The sequence below is a fragment of the Crocodylus siamensis genome, chromosome 4 (genome assembly GCF_052110815.1).
Source record: "Crocodylus siamensis isolate JL-2025a chromosome 4, ASM5211081v1, whole genome shotgun sequence".
In the NCBI taxonomy this organism is placed as follows: Eukaryota; Metazoa; Chordata; order Crocodylia; family Crocodylidae; genus Crocodylus; species Crocodylus siamensis.
Window position 1 is genome coordinate 121092272 of NC_143398.1, and position 26772 is coordinate 121119043.

The following is a 26772-nucleotide window of genomic DNA, read 5'->3' on the forward strand; positions in this document are numbered from 1 at the left end:
TTTCCATAAACTACTCAAATATTAGCTACATTTCAGGTCCTTTTAGCACTCCAAAATGGAGAGCAGATCTTGCTTTTCTCATTGCCTTCAGTAGCTGACCGGATTCCCTATTTGCCTAAAGAAAGAAAGGTGGAGTGAGCAAGACAGAAAGTACATGATGCTATGATTATATGGTGCTATGATTTTGTTATTGTGAGCGGGATGTGGATTTGTTATTTATGTTATTGCTATTTGTTATTTATGAGTAACATATTGCTTCTTTTTGGAGGGACAAATCTTGCAAACTCCTTCACAACCATAGAGAATCTAAACCAATTGAAACGCTTTGATCCTGCAATAAAAAGATTTCACAACTGTATTCAGAGATTGTAGCATTAAAGAATTGTATTACACTTGGTTCAAGGGTGTCTCTGAGTTTAATCCATTTTAGCATATGATACAGGATTTCAGGAGGGCCAAAGGAATTATCTGCCAACAATTCTTTCCTGAGAAATAGGCCATTCTGTACTACGTTGAAGTAAATTTTATCACCATTTGTCTTTATGGATCTCCCCAGTTCACCACCTGAATAATGTATGTGTTCGAGCCAAGATATGCCAGGTGCAGCAGCAGCAGTGGCTGGCCCAGCTGAGGCAGCAGCTACTATTCTTGCATCCCGTTCAAGTAGATACCGGGGGCTAGTGCCCCAGTCACCCACTCCTTGTTATGCAACTGATTACCTGACACTACTAAAGTCAGATCACACCAATAAACCAAAGCCTTACTTGAACACTGACAGACTCAGTGCCCAATGGCACAATGATCCTCAGAAACATTCCCCTTCTACAACAACTTCTTGCAAGGTGTCATTTGCTGTCATAAGCCTCCATCCGCCCCCCAGGTGGAAGCAGGAAGGGGGTAGTAGGAATTCATTCATTTTCTTTGGATTCAGTCACTGATACTGAAGCAGAACCCATAAAATATCTTAAATAAAGTTCTGAAAAAAACAACATTTAAATACAATGATGTTAATATGAAAATGTGTTTACAGAGATACATTCATCTTTCAAGTCAGTGGTTGATTACGGGCCAGACTCTTCTGTAGTATAAGCATGTGCAACTCCATCCCATAGAGTTGAATCTATTTCCATCAGGTCTGAATTTGCCCCTACACATTTAGTAAAGTCCTTGCCCAAATAGTTTTATGAATGGTGACAGTAATGGAACAGAGTTCATATGCATGAGCAAATGCACCAAACTAAAAGAGAAAGGAAAATGTCTCAATTCATTTTGCTGTCATATGTCATTGATAAAAACTTGGAAGGTATATTTATATCTGATGACGCAAGTCTATCCAATTTCTTGCATTATTTAGGTCAGGTCATTCACTCAGGTAGTTACTGTAGAACAAGCTGCGTGTGAAGAATAGCATTTAGTTGATAACCAAAATGTTCAGCAATAGCCTGTGAACTGTGAAATTACATTCAGCGCTGGGGGGAAAAGTTACTTCTTACACAAGACAAAATAAAACCAAAAAAAAATCTATTACTAACAATCATCAGGGAGTCACTGCTTCCAAAACTAGGATTGATTTTCTCATCTTGGTGGATGTCTGAAAATACAGCACTTGCTAAATGGTTTCAGCATCTAGGATATGAAATACATGTATCAATAACTCTGTCAGGGTGGAGATATTCTGCTGGGGAGAAGAGACTGCTAAGGGCCTTATCTAGATTAGGATTTAAAGGTGCAATGTTAGAATCTATCAGCTAACACATTAAGTAATACATCTGAAAAACAGGAAACAGCATATATCGAGGTGGTTAAATTAAAACGTAGGCACCCTTTAGGCTTGTTGTGTTAAAAGCTACATGCCTTGTCTACACTAGATTTTTCAAACATGCTGAAACATGCTCATGTTGTAGCAGTGCATTTTTTCTCTCTCAAGGTATATCATCTGAGTGCACACTAACCTGACAAATTCCATACCATTACAGTTGCAAAACACTGGTGGTGCCTTTTTGTCTTCTGCTCTTTACCTGTGATTTGTTAGAGGATTTTTTTGCCTTCACGGGTACTTGGTGGCTGTGGTACTGGAAAAAGCTCAGAGTGACTATCGTGTGGGTACTTTTGGCAAATGGGAACACAGGGAATCAAACTTGATGGTCCAGAAATCCCCTTTCTGTCCTGTCTCCCTACTCACTTACCTCTGAGGGCAGAACCTTCTGGTGGTAGACAGCAGCCATCAGAAGCAGGGCACCATCAAGCCCCAGGGCACAAGCAGACCCATACACTTTTGACAGCTCTCTGCAACTGAACTCAGTAACTGAACTGCCAAAACACAAATTGCCATCTGTGAAAGGGCCACAGCAGCTAGCTAAAAGCACAGAAGATGCCGAATAGAAAAGAGGATAGTGCCACCAGGGAAGATGGATGACAATGATTTAGTAATATCTAACATTTTGGTCACACGTTTCATATGCAAGCTCACAAAAAAGTTAAATGTAAAATCATGCTTCATTGGGATGCAGTTCAGTAGATAACTGTACCTTCGTGGGGCCACAGGCACAGACAAAACAACACACTGAGAGAGTTTTAAATGTGCAAAACCAGGGGTGGCCAATCCGCTGCATGTGTGCCACATGTGGTATAAGGCAGCCTGCATGTGTGACATGCAGTAGACTGGGGAGGAAGCAGGCAGCACAGGGCAGATAGGGCAGGGAATGGAAAGCAGAGCAGCATAGGGCAGGAAGCACAGGACATGGAGCAGAAAGCAGGGTAACATAAAGAACATTGCACAGGTCAGGGAGCAGAAAGCAGAGCAACAGATTGGCAGGGAAAGCAATTCAAGTGGCACTCAAGGAGGCTGCACAGCTTAATTTGTAGCATGCCTACCAAGAGCTGCCCCCCGCCCCACCTTCATTGTAATAAATGATGGCCACAATAGATATTAAGGATAGAATTTAGGATAGCCCACAACTTCCTTGCGCAGCTGGTTTCACCATCTTACTATTCTTGCAATTAGGAAGGGTTTCTTTTCCCTGGAGATTTAATCTCTATATGTGCTTTGTTGTAAACAGGGCCACAAACAAGTTTCCTTAAAAATAAACACAGCGATTTTGAAGATGCCAGCCTTCAGCAGACTAGGCCAAAAAGCGATCTCTTGAAAACCAAAGATTTCTCTGGCTGTCTAGCGCTACACACCAAACAAAAACGAAGTACTCCGTGCAGTCCTGTTCCAAGGATGGGGAACGTGTTCTGCTGCAAGTACATTTCTCTCAGTGTTACACTGAAATGCTCTTGATCTCTTCACTGGCTATTACAGCGTCAACGAACCTTGTTTTTCCATCTTATTTATCTTCTCGTATCTTACTGATCTTTGCATCTAACCGAGCTATTTTTCAAGTCGTGCCTTTATTTATTGTATCTCACTTTTTATATTATTGTGTCTTCAAGGCCCCTTGACAAACCCCACGGAGGAGCTGAGAGCTGTTTACTGACTGACCGGGTGGTTACATAACCCGGCTGCCTTTTGCTGACTTCTGGGAAAAGGAAAGCACCACCGAGGTAACAAAAACACCCCGTGCAGGTCACTGGGCTGTTTCCCGCCGAGACAGAGGAGACACCACGTCCCCCCACCTGCGTGATGGATGTTGCAGCTTGGCAGCTTGGCTTCTGTGGCACCATTTGTGCTCAGCAGGGAGACTTGGACAGTGGGGGAGCTGCTCTGTTCCCTTGGGGGTGAGCAGCAGATTGGGGGGGCCTGGTCTCAGGGGAGCTGCTCCATTTCTTGGCAAATAAATGCAATCCTAAGAACTGCAATTGACTGGGTCAGCCCCTAGGTCCATCCAGCCCAGCATCCTGTATCACACGGTGGCAGGCAGTGGAAGCTGACAGGGAAGCCAGCTGGGTCTCAGGAAGGCTTTTTTCCTCACTGTTCCTCTCTCGCTTGCAGCCTCCCACACTTAATTTCAGATTTAAGACCTGGCAGCTTTACCTTATCTTACTGGGAGCTCAAACATATTGTATCTGCTGAAAAACTATTGTATGCTGAAAAACCATGCATTTCAATATGTGAGTAAACCTTTTATTTACTTTCTATTGCTCACTGTAACTCGACAGCGAGAACTGGATCACCCAAGGTTGAAACGTTTATTTTGAGGCAAGCGGCTCTCAGAAAGTGCTGACAGCAAACCCAAAAGCGGGTGCAAACATTCTGAGAGTGACTTGGGTTTTGCATATGCTGCATCAATGAGCCGCCTCAAAAAATATTGTTTTGAACACTTTTGCTATTATTGATTGTACATCGTACAGAGGTTGAAATTATCGCCCCCTAGCAACACTGCCCCAAGGTCCTGGGGTCACCCGAGCCCAGGGCTCCCCGGGCCGCTCCCGCCTGGCCAAAGGGTAAGGGGGGGGCCTACACGATGCAACGCGGGGCGGGGCCGCCTCCCGAACGCAACGCGAAGGGAAGAGGATTGGGCTGAACCGCGCACCGTAGGCCCCGATCGTTTGGCTGCTGGCGAAACCCCGGCCCGGAAGCTTGTGGTCGGGCTCCCCTCCTCTTTACTCCCCTGCCCGGTGCCGCTTCCTTCCCAGCCGAGAGCGCAGAGATGGCGGTTGCCCCGGCGGCGCGGAGCCGCTTTGCGGTGGTGGGAGGCGGGATCGCAGGCGTCACGTGCGCCGAGAGGGTACGTGCTCCCCCCCGCCCCTCTCACGCTTCATGCGCAGGCGCTGCAGCCCCTTCCCACCGTGCGGGTAGGCGGGGCGGGGCCGGGCGTTGGCTGCACGGAGGCAGGCGCAGGCCGGGTAGGGCGTCGTGGCTGGAGAGGCTCCGCTCCGCGCAGGTGCCTGGTGGCTTGTGCTCGCGCAGCCCCCCAGCTCCGCGGGCGGCTCATTCAGGTTCATTGACAGTCGTCCCAGGGATAAGCCGGCCGGCTGCGCGCTCCCACTGGCAGAGGGGTCGCAGTACCAGTCTGAGGGCAGGCCAGGCTCTTTGGGGGATGTGGTATTTTTTTATTAAACCAACTACATAGTTGGAAAAAATGTCCTTTGCAAGCATTAGGACAAGAACACCTTCTTCAGGCTCAGAGGGCGTTTGTACACGTGCACGTGACAACGTAGGCTTTTAAAGCACCCAATGCTGCATTGGATGCATTTGTATAAACGGCAAAATGCGTGTCAGCGTGCAGAAAATGGCAACAATGCATTTTTGAACTAAAGCACATCAAAGGTGATATTTGTTCAAAAGCACACCAGCACCATTTGCTGTGTGCTGACATGCATTTCACCATTTATACAAATGTGTGCAGCACAGCATTGGGCACGTTGGCTTGTGCTCTGCAGACTCAGATTAATCAAGTCTGCTTCAGCCCACTGGATTTCTGGCACATCAGAGCAGAGGAAGGTACATGTATAAATGCCCAGAGTTTGCACTCTCCCTATGTATGCCTGACAAAAGGTGTTTATACCCAAAAGCTTGTAAAGAACCAATTTTTCCACCAATTTAGTTGGTCAAATAAAAGATATCAATGATGTGGATATAGGTGTCAGAAGTGGACTGGCCAAGTTTGCTGACAACACCCAACTTTGGGGCAGAATGTCCAGACCGGAGGATAGGTTGGTGATCCAGGCTGACTTGGATAGGCTGAAAAAGTGGGTGGATACAAACCTGATGACATTCAATACCGATAATTGTAAAGTACTCTACCTTGGGAGGGGGAAAAAAAACGCATCATGCTTATAGGTACAAGCACCTACTCTGGACTCCTTTAAGAAGCGTTTGGATGCTTATTTTGCTGGCATCCTTTTACACCAGCTGACTTCTTGCCCTTAGGGCAGAGGGCTGGTCTCGGATCTCCTAAGGTTCCTTCCAGCCCTAATGTCTGAAATTCATATCACATCTACCCAAATAACCTTGCCTGCCTGTGTTAGACCAACATGGCTACAACTACAATCTAAGGGCCATGAATGTGGGGGGCCCTGCCGCTGCATGTTCATGGCAGTCGTGACAGATGGCACGTGCAGTTAACCAGTTTTCAGCTGGGGGTGCGAGAGCCTTTCAGGGGTGCTGTGCTGTGCTAGCACAGTTCCCTTTACACACATGATTCAGTAGAGAAAACCCAGAGGTTTCCAAGAGTAGTCCCTAGTAGCAGTCTTCCTGTCTTCTTAGCAGAAAAGCTGCTCTGTTATTTTTCTGAAGGCAAAAACAGAGTAAAAAATAAGCTAGTGTTTTACAAGGGCTGCCTCAAGTCTGAAAAACCCCATGTTTACCACCTGTAGCAATGGCTGATTTGTTAGTTCTCAGATGTGTTTGTTTTGAGATCCAGTGCTTTTTTGAATATCCTTCAAGGTAAAACAGGCTTGAACTTGCTCAGCACTATCCTGCTACAGTTTTTAACTCTGCAAGCGCTGCATGTGTAGAGACTGATGTGGCTTGCACAAGGGCTGCCTGCCAACTAGCCCTGCACTGGAGCACCCCCATGCCCCAAGCCAGCTCTTTCGCAGCACGCTGAGCTAGGTTAGAGCAGTCCTCGGCTGGCAGGCTGACCCCCTACCAGCCAGGCCCCCTGCCGGCCAGTGTTGCTCCAACCTGGCTCAACGTGTTGCAGTCCCAGGCACACATGTAAACGCAGTGCCCAGGGAGCAATAAACTCCAGCACAATATGTGCTGGAGGTTATTGCTGCACACTAATAGCACAGGTAGACATGCCCACTGAAAAGGAGATACAGCTTAACAGACAGTATCCTTCATTTGTTGAGGTGTGGCTTTGCACAACACTGCAACACCATGATTCTATTTCAGAGGTGGCTGCTCTGTAGTGGATGCAGGGTTGTACTATTTTATCATTGTAAATGTAATTCCCTCCATCTGAGAGCATCATGAGCTTTTAAGCAGACTCCAAGTTGAATTACTAAAATTAGCATTTATCCTACTTTTAAAAATTCATATAAAGATTTGTAGACAAGGTTCTTCAGGTGAATCTGATATCTTTTATTAGACCAACTTAAATAGTTGGGAAAAACATTTTTAGCAAGCTTTTGGGTTTAAAAACCGTGTGTCAAGCTGAGGAAGTCTCTTTTTTTCCCAACTGTTTAAGTTGGTCTAATAAAAGAGATCAGATTCACCCAAAGAACATTGTCTGCCTATGTCCTGAGACCAGGGGCGGGCAGTTATTTGGGGGAGAGGACTGCTTACTGAGTTTTGGCAAGCCATCGAGGACCACATGACAGGCAGCCCAGGGCAGATAAATTTTAATTTTCTAAATTTTTTAGGGGCCCTGCAGGCCAGACAGAATGGCCTGGTGGGCCGTATCCAGCCCCTGGGCCAAATTTTACCCCTGCCTTAGACCAACACAGCTACAACCTACACCCCTGTATCAAGACTTACGGTTTTCTACCATACATACCATCTTTTTTTTTTTTTTAATCGGGGCAGCCCTCATTCAGACCACAAGATGTTAAGTTGTGGCTCCTGGACTCCGTCCACAGCACCTAGAGGCTCCAGGTTCCTCCTCTGTCCTCCATCTTCCCTTTCCTCCCTTTGCCTGAGGGGGTAGGACAGTGCAATGTGCTGCATGGGGAGTTGAGGGTGAGCCTGAGGCTGCATGGGGAATCATACCCACAAGGTGCACTGGTTGTTGGGGGTACACAGTGCAGTAGTGGAGGGGATGCCCATGCGGGCGCACAGTGCAGAGGTTGGGATAAAGGAAGGGGCTGTATGGCATGCAGTCCATGGCTTGTGCCTTGCCTGGTGTGGCCCATGTAACATTCAGCCCCCGGGTTCATGCAGCCCCCAGGCACTTAGACACTGGACAACCCTGTTTTATGTCATTATAGTCTCTTTCATGATACTGGCAGAAATCACAGCACCTGAACTAATAACTGGTTCAAACAGGCCTAATGACTTTCACTATATTTCCAACTTTAAATGAGTATAAGCACAGTTTTTCCTCATTTTAATAGGTGTTATATTTTTTCTGTTTGTTTGAAATGTCAGAATCATTAACAATAATTATGCAATAAAAATTACAAGGAACATTTAGCATCATCATCATCAAATGAAGGAGACTTGTGCATTGTAACTGACAAAAGCATGTGAGCATTGTTAAGATTTTGCATTAGAATGTAAATTTGATGAAGTTGGGTGTGTATTGTATATTCATTTACTTCCCCAAACATTCCACAGCCTCTTATAGAGTTTAGAAATTGGATGCAGCTGAAGCAACTAGAGTAGGGGGTAGATGTCCACCTTGCACCAACAGATCAGCTGTTGCTCTAATTTTTCTCTGTTGATAAGAACCTTCCCTGCCAATATGAAGCATAAATGTTCTGTGTAAAATGGGAGATAGCCTTCTTAGTTTCATATTATAACATACAGATTATACCATGGGTGACTGGTGCCTCCTGAGACTGGTGGGGGACACAGTTTGTGGGCAGCAGCATCAGTGGTGGAGTGGTGAGTGGCAAATACCTGCAGAAGCAGCAGTGGCAGCCAATCTCAGGGCAGGGGCATGTGCCCCCACTACCAGTCACCTATGGATTACATTAATTTTTAAATACGTAACCTGGTTAAAAATTTTATTCTGCTTTACTTTACAAATCACTTTTGACCACACTTTTTTGTTCCCCTGGCTTGATCAGCAGCAGAATTTGAACCCACTCAGCTTCAGATTCAGATTCCTGGCTTAGGTCTTTTCTATTTAAATTACAGGTGTAAATGCTCCTTTCTAGACTAGAGACGTATTTGACATATGCTTTTCCAGTGGCTTATGCAATTGTTGACTACTCAGCTTCAGCATAATGGATTCTGTCCCTGGCTCTGAAGAATGAATATGGCTCATAGGGGCTTAGAAGTACGATGACTAAAATGGTTTAGTCATTCTGAGTGGCAGAACAGTGCTAAGAGTAAGAGTGGATCTTGGGATGTCAAAGACCTGGATGCTAGGGACTTTGGATAAGTTCTCTGCTCACTCCTAAAGATGGCTGGATTGTGGTCATGAGTATTTCCATAGCTATCTTCTAGGCTAGGGGTGTCAAACGTATGGCCTCTGAGCTGGATCTGGCCCATGGAGCCATGCGCACTGGCCTACAGGTCTCAGACCAACTGGTGTGCAGAGCCGGTCTGGCATGCAGGTTGAGCGCGGTGTCACAAGCACTGCATGCGACCCAGAGGGCCGCCACAAGGTGTACACTGCATATGGCGCCCATGCCAGACCAACTCTAAGTGCTGGCTCTGGAGCCGGTCCAGACTAAGCCGCGCCAAAGCCAGTGCACAAGGCTCATCCAGCAGGACTGGGTGCTGCATGCAGTGCATGCCTCATGCTAGCCCCTGTACCATGTATACCACCTGACGAGCTGGGTCCAGCTCACACACCACATGTAGCACGCACCAGCCCTGTTCTGAGGCTTGCCCTGCACGTGGCACCTGAAGCCAGGCTAGGGCATATGCTGCATGCGACACCCTACTGGACTGATCCAGGTCAGCCCCACAGCCAGTGTGCAGGGAAGTCTAGTGGAGCACTGCATGCAGTGCACTCCCTGTGCTGGCCTTGTGTGTCATGGGCAGAGCCCACAACTCTGGGTCCAACCTGTGTGCCACCTGTAGCACAAAGCCTGGAGTGGGGCTGGCACGGGAAGCACACTGCACACAGCGTCCCATTAAACTGGCTCTGCATGCTGGATCCAACACAGCCCAATCTGGCGTGCATACCAGCCTGAAGACCCTCATCTGTCCTGAGGGGCTAGATGAATTTGATACCTTTATCTAAGCTGAGGTTCTTGGCTTTATCTGATTAAGTAACCTTATTACTGAATGAGAATGTATATATTGTATTTAGAAGACAAGAAATGTGAACACTTGGTCTCCTCATTACCATCAGAGGGAACTTCGTTGCACAAACAAGTCTGTCTCTGATATTAACAATATTCTCATCACAGCACACTTTTGTCATCAAATTAGAATTTGACAATTTCAGGTTAATGCACACAGATTTATTTACTCCCATCGTAAAAGTCCTGTTTAAAAATGTATGTGCATTTGTACACGTATGTGTATTATATATGTTTCCATGTGTGTAATATATAAATTATGTGTGCGTTTCCTGTTCGCTTATGTAAAGGTGGTATTTCGTGAAGCTTATGTTATATGCAAATTTAAACCGTATCTGTAATTGTATTATTTGGCTACTGAAGTACAAAACAAGAGAGAGGTATTTCCCGGGAAACCTAGTACTAAAGTTCTGGACGGCTATTTTTTGAACAGATTATTAGACTGTCCACTGTAATCTGTACTCAGTCATAGGCTGTAATTTATTTACACTGGTACACCAGTGATTCATTCTTTCCCCTATCCCAAATGGACTAATATGGGGACTATATCTTTAGTGCTAATTTAATGTTTTAGCTGCTGCTGCTGCCATATAATAGTTGGACATGAAGCAGTAGGGATTCTTTTGATAATGGAGGGATGTTTCATCTTTCTATTTGACTGTTATGTTATTGTGAAAGATGGTCTGTGGCTTAGGTAACTGTGCCAGGATACAGAAATATCTGTATAAATAAATTATAGTCTTGGATTTGGGAATTAGGTTCACTTCCATTGACTTCTAACTCACTCTGGGAAAATTTAGTCTTCTATAAACTGGCAGCAATATTCAGTCATTTTGCTGAGCTTCTGCAGGGACTAATATATTAAATGTGCCAATACAGCTTATTGGGTTTAGGAGTTAAAACTATTGTTATTGTCAAATTCTACTGACAATTATATTCACTCATCAAGATCTCTGCTTCTTTACCAGCTGTCTGTGGAATTCCCATTAGAAGATATTCTCTTAATAACAGCCTCCCCAGTCATAAAAGCAGTAACAAATTTCAAACAGGTAAGAGAGACTTAAATTTTTTTCTGTGTAGGTATCAAGAAAAGTTACTGCAGCATTCTGTCAGAAGAGATAACTTGGCCACAAAAAAAAAATGCAGATGGGCATGTGTTGGCTTGTGTTGGGACTACAATTTACAGTGTTGATAGGAAATAATGCCTTAGTTAAGTAGTTATTTTACTCATGAATTAAAAAAGTTAAATTGGATTGTTACATATAATATATGTTAATGTAAGCCCTAATGTTAACCATTTTCACAAGTTTGCTAATTGAAATGCTGTAGTTGAGGCTTTTTAGTATATGAACTAAATCAGTTTACAAAAATGTTCTTTTTGCTAATCCATAGTCCCATTACAATGGTTATATGGAAAGTCTCATGTAATAAGTAGGGACCTACCAAAATCAATGGCAGGCAGCCAATTTCACGGGCTGATCGCAGGATCAGCCCCCATTTTTACAGGCGTATGATGCTGTCCCCCTCCCGCCTCTGATTTGCCAAGGGGCCCCAGTGGCCCTGCTGTGAGAGGACTGACCATCGTGTGGTCCTGTTCCTCACCACTAATTGGTGGCAGGGCTGCGCAACAGGCAACCCTCTCAGCCTGTCAGAGGCAGCCACTATCTTGGCTGCTTCCCTTTGCAGTGGCGGCTCCTTCTCCCCCAGCAGCCAGCTGGGCTGGGCTGGACTACAGCAACAACCAGGAGCACTCCTGGCACCCACTGGGAAAGCCCACATTTTATATTAAGGGTTTTTTTCAGACTTTCTGGACAATGCCTGATTTTGTGGTTTCTGAAAAATCTGCAAAATTATGATTTGAGTAGGTCCCTAGTTATAAGTACCTATTCAGTATTTTATCTTCATTGACACAATAATGATGAGGCCCATAGAAAAGCTGAGAAGGAAATGAATAATTGTGTCTTTAGAGCAGGGTATGACTAGCTTGCATAAATAAGGCACGAGGCCACATGCTGAAGTGTTTCACAAAATTTAACCTTCCCATAAAGTGAGGTGCAGGGAGATTAAGTTCAGAAAGTGGGCAGTGCAGTCTAATTAATGATATAGTACTTGGTATGTTCCAAGCACAATCGTTAGGTTGTAGCTGTGAGTACCGGGCACACCTGCAGATTGGACCCTGAGGTCTCATATCAGGCAGCCAGAAAATGAGGAACACACCATTAATGAACGCTTTTTCTTTCAAGGGACTTATTATCACAAAGGAAGTGTAAGGCAGAGATAAGGTTCACCAAAGCAGATTCAACTGTGTTAAACAGGAAAGCATCTGTTTTCCTATAATTCTGTGAATCTTACACTACGCACTTTCCAGCTTCTGCAAAGACATTCTTGCTTTTCCTATCTTTTGACTTGGCAACTTTTAACGTTTTGTTGGAACTCTTTGTATATAGTTTCCTTTTTTATTTTAAAGCAAACTGAAAAAATGGAAATTTCAATATGTTAACTACATTGACGCCTACCAGCCAGTCATCAACAAGATAGTAACATTTACATTAACTGTACAGACCTCTACCACTCAATTAATGGAGTAACTGATGGCAGTAGTAGGTTTTCATCCTTTATATAGACCAGCAGTAGAAGAGAACGAGACATGCACTTTGTCAGGGGATTTCATAGATATTAGTTGGTGGTGGAAGAATGGTAAAACTCTGGAACTTTGAATTTCGTTTCAGGCTTTGGAGAGTGTCCTCTGGTAGGAGTAGACTTTTCCACCCTGTCTCAGTCCTGTCCCTTCTACACCACTACCTAGCTAATCCTATTCTTTTTTCCTCCACACCCCTATTTTCCAGTCCCCAAGCATTTCATCCCAGTTTCCTGTCCCAGCTATTCCCAGTTCACGTCCTGGCTTTACATCTAGGCTCATCTTAATTCTCTGGTTCTTGACCAGGTAACTTTGCCCAGTCAGTTTCAGTGCTTCTTCCCTCAGTATAGTTCCTTGTCAGATCTGTTTCCCATCTCTCTGTTTCCATTTCCTATCTACACCAAGTAGTTCCTAGTCTCTATTTCCTTGGCAGCCAGCCCATCTCCCCCTTTTTCAGCTCCTCCTCTAAGCAGACTTTTCTGTCTCTTGCCTCTGTCAGCTAATTAGCTTCAAGTCTTGCCCCTACCTCCATTTCCCTTATGAGCTTCTAGTCTTAGTTTCTCCTCTTCTAGTCCTAGCTCCCCACACATCTATTTAGCAATTAATAGGTTTGATGATAAACCTTACCAAAGAAAGGTTTTTAAAGCGTACATAATCTGCTTGTTGTTTTGTTACAGGTCTCCAAAACACTCGAGGAATTTGATGTTGAAGAACAACCGAGCTCTGTGTTAGAAAAACGGTATCCCAATATTAAAGTTATAGAGTCTGGAATCACACAGCTAAAAAGCAAGGAACATGTAAATGAAACTTTTCTTTCTGATTTCATGTACATTTTGAAAATGAATAGTTTTGCCCTCATAGAAGGTATAAGAGAGAAGAGGTGATTTGTGCAATGAAAATTGCAATAAAATTCTAAGAGTTGATTGTGAAACCAGATATTTGTAGAGTTTAGATTCCAGAAGAGTTTTTAAATCATTAATGGGAGATTTCTGTGACCTCTCAGATTTTGGTCAAAGAGATTTAAAAAATAGTAATAACCATATCACTTTATTATAAAAAATCTTTTTGGAACACATTTCCATTCCTTTTCCATTAGCAAAAATATGGTGTGCTTTCTCTGTTTAATCCTCTTTATGTCTCATATTAAAGAGAGTTGGATGATTTTGTTCAGGTCCAATTCTGGGTTTTCTTGTTTATGTATCCACTAAATTATGTATCCCGTAAAACTTTAATTAGGATTGTTGTGGTAAGGATGAAGAATTCCACAGTTGTGCACATACTATGCATTTTTGGTACAATAATATGTTCTTGAGTACAAAGCATTATTTGCATGTTGTTTTGGTTTTAGGGATGTGCCTGGGAGGCCCTTAGTACATCACCTTTCATCCCAAAGACTTCTATAAACATTCTCCTATACAGAACTACCATAATGTAGGCACACCTAGAAGGGAGAGGAGAAAATGCTGCATTTCACTTGTAGCAGCATGATGTGGCTCCTTTCTTCTTTAGTCTAGATCAGCGGTGTCAAAAATATAGATCTGGCCCACAGAGCCCTATCATCTGGCTCATGGTATTACCTGTGGGTTTTGGAGCTGACACACAGGCTACATGTCTATGTGCTGGATCTGCTGGGTCAGAACGCTCTGCGCATGGTACCTGGGGCCCAGGACATTAATTCAGCCCATGGCCTGGCTCCATGCAACCCATCTGGCTTGAGGGGTATAGAGCAAAAAATGTAGCATGGACAGTTTCTCTGATCTGTGTCTTTCAGCATCTGAGCTGAAGGATTGAAGTGAATCAGAGCCTTTGCACTGATTTAAATAAGTTTTGGCTCAGCCCTTTAGTTTGTCATATGTGAAATTACATGGGGTTGCATTCATAATATGGGGACTCATATCTTTTAGAACTTCTAAAGATAGAACATAGTTGTGAACTGAGATTCACAAACAAACTCTCCAGACCCAAGGCTGGCTTAACAGAGTTCTTCATAAATACAATATTATTACCTATGTACATTAATGACAGACTTCCATTCTACAAAATATGTAAATAGATAGAATAGCACTTAACAAACAAAGCAAGTAGAATTGCCAAATTAGAGAAAAAATAGTCTAATTGGGTTAGAGTATTGGCATATCCTTGGTGGTCCAGGAAATGTACAAGAGGTGAGGGTCTTTGATCTTTTATTGGACCAGCTGTATAGTTGGGGGAGAAATTTGACAAGCTTTTGGGCATAAAGCAACCTTCTTTAGTTTGTTCTCATATACAAACCTTACTCTTCCTTTCCCACTTACAGTGTATAGGGTGCCATCCAGAGGTGAGCTTTATATTTTATCTTGCATCCTTTATTGAATTTATATGTACATAATTATATATTTAGGTCAGTGATTCTCAACCTTTTTGGACTCAAGGAACTTTTCAGTGGACACAAGGCAGACCTCCATAACCTTTGGGATTTGAGTAGCAACCTATTTCAAAAGCCACATTTTATATTACAGTGTTTACTTGCTTGAAGAGGGACTAGGCAGAGGAGGTAAAGGATCAGCCAGGCAAGGATCTTACCTTTTTGTCTCCTTCCTCACACACCAACACTCTTTAAAGGGTCTAGTGGCACCCTGGTTGAGAATCACTGGTTTAGGTGATGAGGGGAGCATAGTATAAAAAGGTAACTTTTTAATCAGTGAAAAAATAAGGATTTGCTTAATTTATTTTTGTCTTCCTTTTAATAGCCAGGTTCAGCTTTGGGTACCTGTAATGTACTCAGAACTTAAGTATACTTCGGGTTTCTTAGCTTACCTGTTTTTGTGGGGGCGGGTTTTATCTTAAATCTTTTAACAGAAAATGTTTACAGAAGATGGCAAGGAATATGGATATGAAAAACTCTGCCTATGTGCTGGAGCAAAACCTAAGTTAATCTTTGAAGGAAACCCATATATACTAGGAATCCGGGATACTGACAGTGCTCAGGTAAGCTAACTTTGAGCTTTAATAAACATCTTAATATTTTGCATCCTAAGTCTGAATATGTGGTTAATTGTGTTCATAATATAATTATAGCTTTGGCATAGATTCATAGATTGTAGAGTCAGAAGGGACCCTGAAGGATCATTGTATCCTGACCCCCTGCCCCAGGCAGGAAAAGGACTGAGGTCAGATGGCATGAGATGGAGAAACAGGATATATTCAACACCTAATATTACTTTTCTACTAGCTTAACATGGGGTGGGCTAGTGGGGCACTAGCCCTGGCTGGTGACTTAGCAGAGGCATGAGAATTCATAGTTTCATAGTTTGTAGGGTCAGAAGGGACCTAAGCAGATCATCAATCCAACCCCCTGCCATAGCAGGAAAGAGTACTGGGGTCAAACAATCCCAGCAAGGTGTTCATCTAGCCTCCTCTTAAAGACCCCCAGGGTAGGAGCCAGCACCACTTCTCTTGGAAGTTGGTTTCAGATCCTAGGCGCCCTGACCATGAAGTAGTGCCTCCTGATATCTAGCTAAAATCTACCCTCTGCCAGCTTGTGACTGTTATTTCTTGTCACTCCTGGGATTGCTCGGGGAAACAGGGACTCCCCCAATGCCTGCTGTTCCCTTCTGACTAGTTTGTAGATCCCCCCTCAGCCTTCTCTTGTGGAGGCTGAACAGGTTCAGGTCCCTTAGCCATTTCCCATAGGGCCTACCCTGCTGTCCCCTGATCATGCGAGTGGCCCTTCTCTGGACCCTCTCCTTGTTGTCCACGTCCCTCCTGAAGTGCGGCACCCAGAACTGGATGCAGTACTCCAACTGTGGCCTGACCAATGTCGCATAGAGGGGTAGGATCACATCCTTGGACCTGCCTGAAATGCATCTGTGGATGCATGACAAGGTGTGGTTGGCCTTCCTGACCACGTCCCCACACTGTTGGCCCATATTCATTTTGGCATCAATAATGACTCTGAGATCCTTTTCTGCCTCTGCACTGACGAGAAGGGAGTTCCCCAGCCTGTAGGTATGCTGCTGGTTCTTCCTCCCCAGGTGCAGCACCTTGCACTTGTCAGTGTTGAAACCCATCCTGTTCTCATCTGCCCACCCCTGTAACCCGTCTAGGTCTGATTGCAGCCTATTCCTCCCTTCTAGCATGCCCACTTCCCCCCACATCTTAGTGTTGTTTGCAAATTTGAACAGGGTGCTTTTTACCCCCTCGTCCAAGTTGCTGATGAAGATGTTGAACATTGCAGGCATGAGGACTGTGCCCTGGGGGACCCCACTGCCCACATCCCTCTAGGTCAAAAATGACCTGTCCACCACCACTCTCTGGGTGCGGCCCTCCACCCAATTAGTGACCCATTTGACTGTGTAGGTGTTGACACCACAGTCCCCTAGTTTTTTAATGAGAAGCGGGTGAGAGACAGTGTTGAAGGCCTTCCTAAAGTCCAGAAAGACTACATCCACTGCTACCTCTGCATCTAAGGATTTGGTGACCTGGCTGTAGAAGGCCACCAGGTTGGTCTGACAGGACCTGCCTCTAATGAACCTGAGTTGGATGCCCTTAAGCATAATTTTCCCTGCTCGCCCCTTGTGGACATGTGCCAGGATAATTCTCTCAAAAAGCTTACCCAGGATTAAAGTAAGACTAACTGGCCTATAGTTTCCTGGGCCCTCCTTCCTCCCTTTTTTGAAAATGGGAACCACACTGGCCCTCTTCCAGTCCTCTGGCAGCACACCAGAGCACCACGAGTGCTTGTAAAGCTGTGCCAGTGGTCCCGCAATGACTTCAGCTAATTCCCTCAGCACTCTGGGGTGGAGATTGTCAGGACCTGCTGATTTAAATACATCCAGTCCCTCCAGAAGTTCCCTGACTAGATTCTCACTGACCCTAGGTCTGGGTGCACCTCCCCTGGGGCCTATTGAGGTCCTGATGATGGGGGTGACCTGGTCCCTGCTCAGGAAAGTGGAGGCAAAGAAATCGTTAAATAGGTTAGCTTTGTTGTCTGGTGTGACAACCAGATTTCCTAGCGTGTCTTGCAGAGGCCCCACATTAGCCGGTACCTTCTTTTTACTCCCTACGTATTTAAAAAAGGACTACTTGTTGTCCTTGATCCAGTTCCATCTCCACCTTGGCCTTCCTGACTGCCCCCCTGCAGCCCCGAGCAACCGCGATATAGTTCTCTCTAGTGATGGCCCCACCCTTTCATTGGGTATACACCTCCCTTTTAGCCAGGAGACGTTCCCGTGTGCTTTTGGTGAGCCATGGAGACTTTTGTGCCTTCTTGCCCGCTTTGATCCGCATTGGGATTACCTCCCTTTGGGCTTGAAGCATCATCTCCTTAAGGAACAACCACTCTTCTTGGACCTCTGACTCCTCTCCCCTCCAGGATCTCAGTGCCTCCTTACCTCATTGAAGTCCGCCCTCCTGAAGTCCAGGGCTGCTGCCTTGCTGCAGGCCTTTGCCACCTTGCGCTAGATGGTGAATTCCAGCAGGCGATGATCATTGCCCCTTCACCAGGTCGTTGCCCTTGGCCAGGACCAGGTCCAACAAGGCATCTCCCCTGGTGGGCTGTGCTCCTCCTGGGTTAGATGGAGGTCCTGTATCTCGGCTTGGAACCTATGTGAGGAGTCAGACCTGGCTGACTGCTCTTCCCAGCAGATGTTTGGAAAGTTCAGGTCACCCATGATGACCATGTTCTTTGACCTAACTACCTCCATGAGCTCACTTAAGAATTCCTGGTTTAGCTCTTCCCCTCGGTTGGGTGGTCTGTAGTAGACCCCCACCATTAAGTCTCTTTCCCCTCGACTTCCTTGTATTCTAACCCAGAGCACTTCGGCGTGCCCTTCCTCTGAATGGTGGCCTCTGCCCCCAGGAGTCTATGTCATGACAGCTGCAGCAGCTCCAACAGCTGAGATAGGCAGATCATGCCACAGCTGCAGCAGCCAGGGACTTGTGAGCCCTTAGGGCAGGTAAGACTCTTGCCCTCTTCCCCCTCCTCAGCATTCAATGGCACCCCCTTTCCACTCCCCAAAACACATGCTCTTTGGCAGGGTTTTGCACAAATTACAATCCTTGTTAGTTAGGGCTATGGACATTTCTAGTTAGATAAGGCATGGATAGATAAGGATAGGTTTAATGTTAGGGTTAGGCTTTGGAAGCAGAGTAGTAGCTCTGACATGCTATTCTTAAAAATAATGCTTTTAAATAGATGTGCAAATACATTCTTAATGTGAGAATCCTTAGAATAAGCAAAATGATGCTTTATTTTATTCTGGTGAAAGGGGCCAAATTGAAAATGCACAAGATAGGCAGCAACAGCACAAGATTTTCCTGCTGTCTTGTCCACTATGCTATGGCTATCAGTACACCGGGGCAGGCAAAGTCCAGCCCATGGGCCAGATCCAATTGGCAGTGCACTCCATTTCCCAGCAATCCTTGCCTGCACGGCTGGTGTCAGTCTCCATGGAGACCCCAGCCACAGCTGCACTGCATGGCTCCACTGCCATGGAGACCAGCTCCAGTCAGGCTGGCAGGGTGGGGTAGGTGGCTGCCCCAGAGCCACTGGGATCATGTGGCACGGACAGCTTCGTGTGGGTCCAGGACAGAGTCATGATCTGCAGCGTGCACCCCTGCCCAGAGTGTGCAGGCTGCAGATTGCAGCTCTGCCCTGCCCCTGCTGCAAGATCCCAGTGGCTCTGGAGCAGTTCCCCGCACTGCCACGCGCCTTGCCAATGCAGTTGGGGCTGGTCTCCAAGGCAACCTCAGCCTTGTGCTATCACAGTGCAGCTGCAGCTGGGGTCTCCATGGAGACCAGCCCCAGCAATGTGGGCAGGGGCTGCTGGCTGGATCTACCATTTCACCCATGCCTGCTTTATTTCTTTTAATCTGAAGTTCACTAATTGTGAATTTAATTATAGAGATTTCATACATTTGTCAAGACAAAAGTACTTTAATTTTTTTATTTTTTTTAATGTAGGAATTTCAGAAACATCTGGCCAAAGCAAAAAGAATAGTAGTTGTAGGAAATGGTGGCATCGCCCTTGAATTAGTGTAAGTAAATCACTTACTTTTATGGAGAGATGTGTGTGTAGACTTGAACAATTGGGCTGCAGACCTAGTGTGCATGAATTTGTGTGTATGTGTATTTTGGGGGTGTCAAAGATGTTTGCCATTCTGAATAGCATAAATGGAAGTAAAATGACTATCCCTGGTGTAGTTCATGTAGTTTCCAGCTTTTGCAAAGAAAGCTTCCTTCCTCCCTCCCTTATTCACAAATGGAGATGGCAACCTGGCATTTTATCCATTGTTTAAATGTGCTTTCCAGGTATGAAATTGAAGGGTGTGAAGTAATTTGGGCCATCAAAGACAAAGCAATTGGAAATACTTTCTTTGATGCGGGTGCTGCTGAATTTCTGATTCCAAAGCTATCTGCTGAGAAGCCAGAGACTGCAACTGCATGTAAAAGAACCAAATATACAACTGGAGGTACAGAACAAGTGGTAAAATTAGTTCTTATTTTAGTCCTTTTGCACCTCAGTGGGCAACAAACTTTACATCAATTTCCAAAATACAGGGTAAACCCTAAATGATCCAAATTGAAAATAATCAGGAAAGTTTAACTGTTTTAAGTAGTGCACCCTCATAAAGAAAATCAGTGCTTAATTATTTTACCATTAAATTATAAATTTATGAACATGTGCAGTACGTGTGCAGTATGGATCTGTAAAAATTAGAAGTGTTAACAGCTGTGTCCTTTCCCACTGTTTTCTCTTCACTTTATATTTTGATAGCTGTCTAAATTCCCTGGCAGTATCAATTTAGACAATAATAATCATTCTGTGTTAGGTCCAAACCCCACAACTTTTATTTATTTTTTAACTTGACTAGCCTTATTGATTCATATGAGTAAGGTTTTGCTGGGTGACTTTTAAGCTGCTGAATTGCTGTCTTGTGCCTTGTGCCTTTTTAAACCAGATAGGCTTTCACATTAACTGCAGACGATATAGAAAAAGTGCTGTCAAGTGCATAAACTTGCATATGATGCATCAGAAATAATCGTATGTTTTACCCTGTTAACTATTGTTTTCCACCCTTCCAGCCCTCTAGTCAGATTCAGTATTCTTGGGGTTACAGGGTCTTATAACAGTAACTAACTTCCCTGCAGCGTGAGTCTGAATTTTCTTCATCTTCACATCAGGAAGTGAGAAGGAAGAAAGAAGTGACACAGCAGCTGACAGATTTGGCAGTGCCTTAGGCCCTGATTGGCATGAGGGCTTACATCTTAAAGGGACTAAAGAGGTAGGCTTATCATCTCAACAATCTTTTTTATCTGCTACTGTAAGTACATGGGAATGCACTGATAGTAAAATGCTTCAGTCAGTGTTTTGAGAAATAGAACCAAAATGTACATGAGGTGATTCTGTCCTTGCCATAGGTTTATACCAGGGGTGTCAAATATATGGCCCATGGAGCCTCATTATCTGGTCCCCAGTGTTGCCCCTGGATCCAAATTCACCCAGATTGGCCCCATGGTTAGGGCCCAGGACACACCACATAGCACCTGCGCCCGGCACTCTGGGACATGCACCATGCCTGCTCCAGCCAGTCTGGCACCACTACTGTAGGGCCAGATGAGTTTAACACCCCTGGTTTACACCATTAAAGTTGAAGGAAATAAAGATAAGCAACTGAACAAACTGAAGTAGCAAAAACTGTTATTTTTTTTTTAAACTAAAATGTAAACATCATTAGGATATCATTAAATAGCAAGAATTAAAGGATTTATGCACATCACACAATTACCAAAATTAGTTTCTTCAGATTTTTCATTGAATGAATATGCCATTGACAAATTTATAATCTTGCAACTAAGATTTTTTGATGAAACCAAAGCACAAATGTGATGTACTCAGTGTCGATTCAAACATTACAAGCATTATGACTGAAACATAGCCTGCCTTTCATACACAGGGTTCTGCAGTAATACTAATCTTTCAAAAGTAATCAAAGGAGGTTTCAAATACTGGACAGGCTGTTGCTGATAAAGATACAGTCTGTTAAAATGTGTCTTTATAGAACAGATAGCAAATAACTCAACTGAACAGACTGAACCACAAAGTAATTGAAAGAAACAATGGCATTATTTCATGACCTATGTTGCTGATGCCAAATGTAGACATCCTAAATTGAGTTTAGAATAAAAAGAGGTTAAATCTGGGCCAATGGAAAGGGCTTAATATTGTGTTCCTTCTCTCTGTTAACACTTGAAACACAAATCTGAAATTAATATAATTACAAAGAAACACAAATTTAACTTGTTACAGTTTGTTTAATAAAAATGGTGCAAATTTACTAACAATTCTGAAGCATAGTATAATTGAATTCATCATACTTACTGGCTTTTAAAAGCTCTGCATTCCTCTCCAGACAATTAAGCATCACTTGAGTGCATTACCAGCAAATGAAGACTGGTTTAGTTAAAATGTTTGTCATAGACTAAGCTAGTTGCTGGAACAGTAGGTAGGTTTTTTAAGGTATAATCTACATCAGAGGACACAAACAAACAGAAATAGAACCCAGTTAATATGCCATGTTCATACTGTTATCACCAGTGTTTCTATTTAATGTGAATGTCTATTATTTTTATTTAGTTTTCTCACAAAGTTCACATTGAGACGTTGTGTGAAATAAAGAGAATATACCTCCAGCAAGAATTTATACCATTGCAGCAGGCCTCTCTGTCTTTTCCTAAAGAAAAGCAGAATGCACAACCAGACAGAGGTAATTTTTGCCAGGAATAACCTAGGAATTTGAAAGATAACTTTTGCTTCTTGTGTATTTCATGTCCTATTTAAATTCTTATTGGTTACATTCTCAGGTCAGAATTTTCCCTTTTTTTCAGCACTGTGGCCTGTCTACGTAGAATTAACTAATGGGAAGATATATGGCTGTGATTTCATTGTCAGTGCAACAGGAGTTGTGCCAAATGTTAAACCATTTCTGGATGGTAATGATGTAAGGATGATTCAATTATTGCTTTTTAAATCATATTTTTATTTTAAAATACACTTCTAAAGAAAATATATCTTGATAGCTATTTAACATGATACCTCATAGCTAAAATGTTTAAAGGTAAGAATTTTCCATGTTAAATTATTTTTAAATGAGCTATATACTTTAAATTTGGTATTTCTAAAGTACCCATTGCAGTGAAAAAATGCATTTTTATGCACTCAGGGACACAGACCCTTTCATATTGACATAAGTCCCTTATGTCCAGCCAACTGCTATTGTTTTGAGGGATAGATGTACATGCATTTGGTTTATTTGACAAGTTTAGATTCATTACTGTAGACAATATGTAATTTACATTGCCGTATGGCAAAGTTGCTACAGTGCTATGCTTTAGTGCTTCCTTTTGGAAGTACTAAAGCACAGCACAGTAGCTTCCCATACTGTGCTGTCTGCACGGTGCACGGTTAGATTTTGCTGCTACGTTGCTGTAATGGTGTGCTATACCAGGGGAGCATGCCGCCATGGTGACATAGCTGCCAATCGCATGTAGACCCACATGATCACTACTTCGCCATAGCGTGCCATAAGGCAACGTAGCATGTTGCTACATCACCATAGAGCGACATGTAGATGCACCCCTAATGTTCCTTACTAAGGAAGCAGCAGGTGATTTCTCCAGTCTTCACTTATAGAATGGAGCAGAAAGCATTAGTGAGTTAGCTGGGGTCACACACAACATCAGAAAATAGAAAATTAAACTTGTGAGTTCTAACTTTCAAGGTTACTTTCAGACAGTGAGATTACAGTGCACCCTATACATGTCCCTGTTAGGAGTATTTGGGGAGAGCTTTTGTTTGTGAAGTAGAATACTGGTCTCTGAGAGATGAATTCTGGGAAGTCTTAAGGCATATGTTAGATCATCCAAATGGTCCTGAATCAAAACTCTCTGAATTAGTAGGAGCAACTGTTACATGCTGATTATATTGTGAAATCACAGATTCACAGTTTAGGGCTGGAAGGGAATCAGCTAGATTCCTTTTGTTAGAACCCCATGTGAAATCAATAACTTAAAAATGCAGACCTGCATTTGGTGCAGTTAGAATTCAGTGAGTTAGTGCATTCTGGAGCTGATCTCAATTTTTTATAGGTTTAGGATTGCAAAGTACTAAATGATCATGTCTACTTTGCTTCCTGGATCTTTTCACCTGTTAGCTCATTTCAAAAGATATGCAGGTTGGGTGTCGCACATTGTTCAAGACTTCTGAACACTATCTCTTGTCAAATGGCTCCCAGGAAGTTCTTCTGCATGAAATGTTATTCATGTAGCTTTAAAACTACACATGCATTGTATGGAGTGGTTGAAATGCAACAGTAGCTTGCCGCAAAAAACAGCTTTGAGATAAAATAATAATTGCTCTGACCATTAACTAGGAGAAATTTGAATGGCTTGAAACAGTCGTTTAGTGAATGTTTGCTTTTTCCCTTTCATTGTTGACCTGTGCAACTGATTAGTTTGCTCTAGGTGAAGATGGAGGTCTTAAAGTGGATGAGCATATGCACACTTCACTACCAGATATATATGCAGCAGGGGACATCTGCAGTGCATCATGGGAGCCTAGTCGTGTGTGGCAGCAGGTAAATTGCATTCTACGCGTGTGCTTTAATCAGCCATCCAATACAAAATCTATAAGGCATGGTATCTAAGTAGATCTAATATGTGTACATGTGGTTTAGATAAGCCAAGTGATAGTGCCACTAACCCCTGCAGCTGTAGGAGCCGTTGTGTCAGTGGTGTCAGCATCCCAGTGTTAACACTGCCTACCCCAGCACCAAATTTCTAAGATGAGATTCCCAGTGGGGGCACAATTTGGTGGTGGTCTTAACACCTGTGGCTGAAAGAGTTGCTGTGTTGTTAGTGCCAGCAGGGAATTAATGCTGCTTCTTCCCCTGCTGCTGGCGATGGGTCATCCAGCCCATGAGAAGCCTCATGGTCTGGATCCTACAGGGCTAAATGAATTCAACATCCCTGAGCTAAGCAATAAAGGCAAGTGTCATAAGCTTTGTGGCAGAAGGCTACATCATTTCACGTCTCTTGGTATAGTGAATACACTTGTTATGTACTGTTACATCACATATAACCTTGTATTTTCAGATGAGGCTTTGGACCCAAGCTAGGCAGATGGGATGGTATGCAGCAAGATGCATGGCAGCAGATTCTTTTGGGGAATCTATTGAAATGGACTTCAGCTTTGAACTCTTTGCCCATGTTACCAAATTTTTCAATTACAAGGTAAGTGAACAGATTCTAATGCAGATTGTTGGTTTCTGTTGATTCAATACAGCAAGCCATTAAAAAAATCAGTTAATTGACTAATATGGTGGGGGAGATAACAGTGCCCTACATATATTGATAATTTGTTTTGTTTACTGCTGCTTTGCCTAGGGTAAAGGATAAATTCTAAAACTGAACCAGTCAATAAGGCTGTGTGAAATTTCAGCAGCTGCTTTGTTTCAGTGCTCAAAACACTGAATCCAAATTGAAATAGAAGGCTCCAAAATGAATCAGAAGGCTATGAAACATTTCGGAAATGTTTGCAATTAAATTGTAACGAGAATTGTGTGTAGATGTCTACCCAGAGAATTGTTCCCTGCCTGCCCTCCCTTAACTTTAATCCTTTTGAAGTTTTACAGTATTTGGAGCAAAGAGGATATTCACACCCATTGTGGTTAACTTGTAATCAATGCATTTTTTTTTTCTTCTTTTTTAGGTGGTGCTTTTGGGAAAATATAATGCTCAGGGTCTGGGTTCAGACCACGAACTAATGCTGAGATGCACCAAAGGACAAGAGTATGTTAAAGTGGTGATGCAGAATGGAAGAATGATGGGAGCTGTGTTGATTGGTGAAACGGACTTGGAAGAAACCTTTGAAAATCTGATTTTGAATCAAATGGATCTTTCAGCCTATGGGGAAGATCTCCTGAATCCAAATGTTGACATAGAGGATTACTTTGACTGAAACCAAAATATCAATCTCCATTATTAAGGTTTTGACCTTCAGTAATGAGGTGTATTAAACAGCATATAAATTATATCTGAAAATCCCTGAAAAAAGGAACAGGTAGAACTGCAGTCACATTGGAAAGATCTTTTGCTGGTATTTCCAGACACTTACTCAGCTAATTGTTGGGAAATGTGCTGAAATGCAGAAGCAGAAAAAGAAATACTGGACAAATACAGGGATAAACCCATGTCTTGGTCTGATGTAGGCAAGAGTTAGATTAGATGAGGAGTTACGATTATTCTGTAAAACTGAAAATGTAGTAGTGTTAATGTACTTGGAACTGTGGCACCCAGGGTGGAATGATCTTAGGTGTTTGACAGTTGGCTGTTAACTCCTTCAAACTAGCTAATCTCATGTTTTGGCAATACTGTTTTGTTCCATCAGAAGTCTCAGCAAGTTGGACTTGTGCCTTAACATCCCAATTCCTAAAAAAAGGGTACTGGGAAGACTTGCATTAACAGTATACCCTGCAGGAGGCTTCTGGGTTGAAACATTTGATAGCTACCATGTCATGACATTTTGGATATTAAAAAACTTTTCATCAGTGTATTCCCAGAAATGGAATCTACGCTTCAGGCAGCATATACCCTGGACTTTAAGTTCTTTGTGGCATGCGTACGTGCATCCAACCCAACCCCTCCAGAATTATTTGCACTCGTGCAATAGTTTCTAATTTTGGTGTAGAAGGTAAGGCCCAAAAGATGTTTTGGGGCAACCGATATTTCTTTGGAGTTTCAACACTATTTTAGAAATTCTGGCTTATTAATTATGAGGTAAGAATGAAAGTTAAGTTAAATCTTAATACACTGAACACTTGCTTAATTGCTTAAATTACCAGCCAGTCTTCCAGAGACAGGCACCTTAAGGCTGCTCTTAAATATCTTTTCTCTGTATTTTGTAATACAAGCTATTGAAATGACACTTGCATTTTTCCATTAAAACGCTGCTTTCTAAAGCAGCAGTTTTCTTCCCAAGTTCATTAGACTCTAGGACTGCAGCAGCACTTTGTTTGTATTAGGACATCTCCAAGGAAATTACTCTAGCCTAATTATTTAAAAAGGCTAGAGTAATTACAGCTTAAATCTGAAGGCTAACTTATGGTTTAATCTGGAACAAAATTTACTGAGTTTCTGTGGAAGTGGAATTTAAATGTCATGTTATTTTTATGTGAAATTCTACACCTTAGCCTTGTTTTAAGACTACTATAATAAAATGGAAGCTTTGGGGGTTTTTTGTGTCTTGATGTAGTACATATCTAATTTGATTTATACTTCTGGATGG

At 43.2% G+C, this 26772-nt stretch overlaps 2 protein-coding genes across 4 annotated transcripts in view; one reads left to right on the plus strand and one right to left on the minus strand.

The window, feature by feature from the left end:
* Positions 1 to 1668: 1668 nt before the first annotated feature.
* Positions 1669 to 26722, plus strand: PYROXD1 (pyridine nucleotide-disulphide oxidoreductase domain 1). Its single transcript, XM_090043582.1, has 12 exons — positions 1669 to 4670; positions 10779 to 10859; positions 13126 to 13245; positions 15287 to 15415; positions 19392 to 19465; positions 19740 to 19900; positions 20613 to 20713; positions 22066 to 22195; positions 22317 to 22429; positions 23942 to 24064; positions 24582 to 24719; positions 25198 to 26722. Exons 1-12 carry the CDS (start codon positions 4593 to 4595, stop codon positions 25444 to 25446), a joined length of 1497 nt encoding a protein of 498 aa, XP_089899708.1. The 5' UTR covers positions 1669 to 4592; the 3' UTR covers positions 25447 to 26722.
* RECQL (RecQ like helicase) overlaps positions 17815 to 26772 on the minus strand; it is a 34840-nt gene continuing 25882 nt past the window's right edge. For 2 of the 3 annotated variants that reach the window (XR_016441874.1, XR_016441872.1), the window contains exon 16: positions 20748 to 21955. The gene's annotated coding sequence lies outside the window, so the exon portion shown is untranslated. Of the gene's footprint in view, positions 18032 to 20747; positions 21956 to 26772 lie in introns of those variants that run through there. The other variant, XR_016441873.1, reaches the window with a different exon arrangement.

Bases quoted from the DNA above. Each gene is read 5' to 3' on its own strand.
- PYROXD1 (XM_090043582.1), top strand. From the start codon at position 4,593: ATGGCGGTTGCCCCGGCGGCGCGGAGCCGCTTTGCGGTGGTGGGAGGC. The intron at 15,416-19,391 runs GTAAGCTAACTT...TTTTTAATGTAG, and splicing joins GGGATACTGACAGTGCTCAG to GAATTTCAGAAACATCTGGC. The intron at 20,714-22,065 runs GTAGGCTTATCA...ATTTTTATTTAG, and splicing joins ATCTTAAAGGGACTAAAGAG to TTTTCTCACAAAGTTCACAT.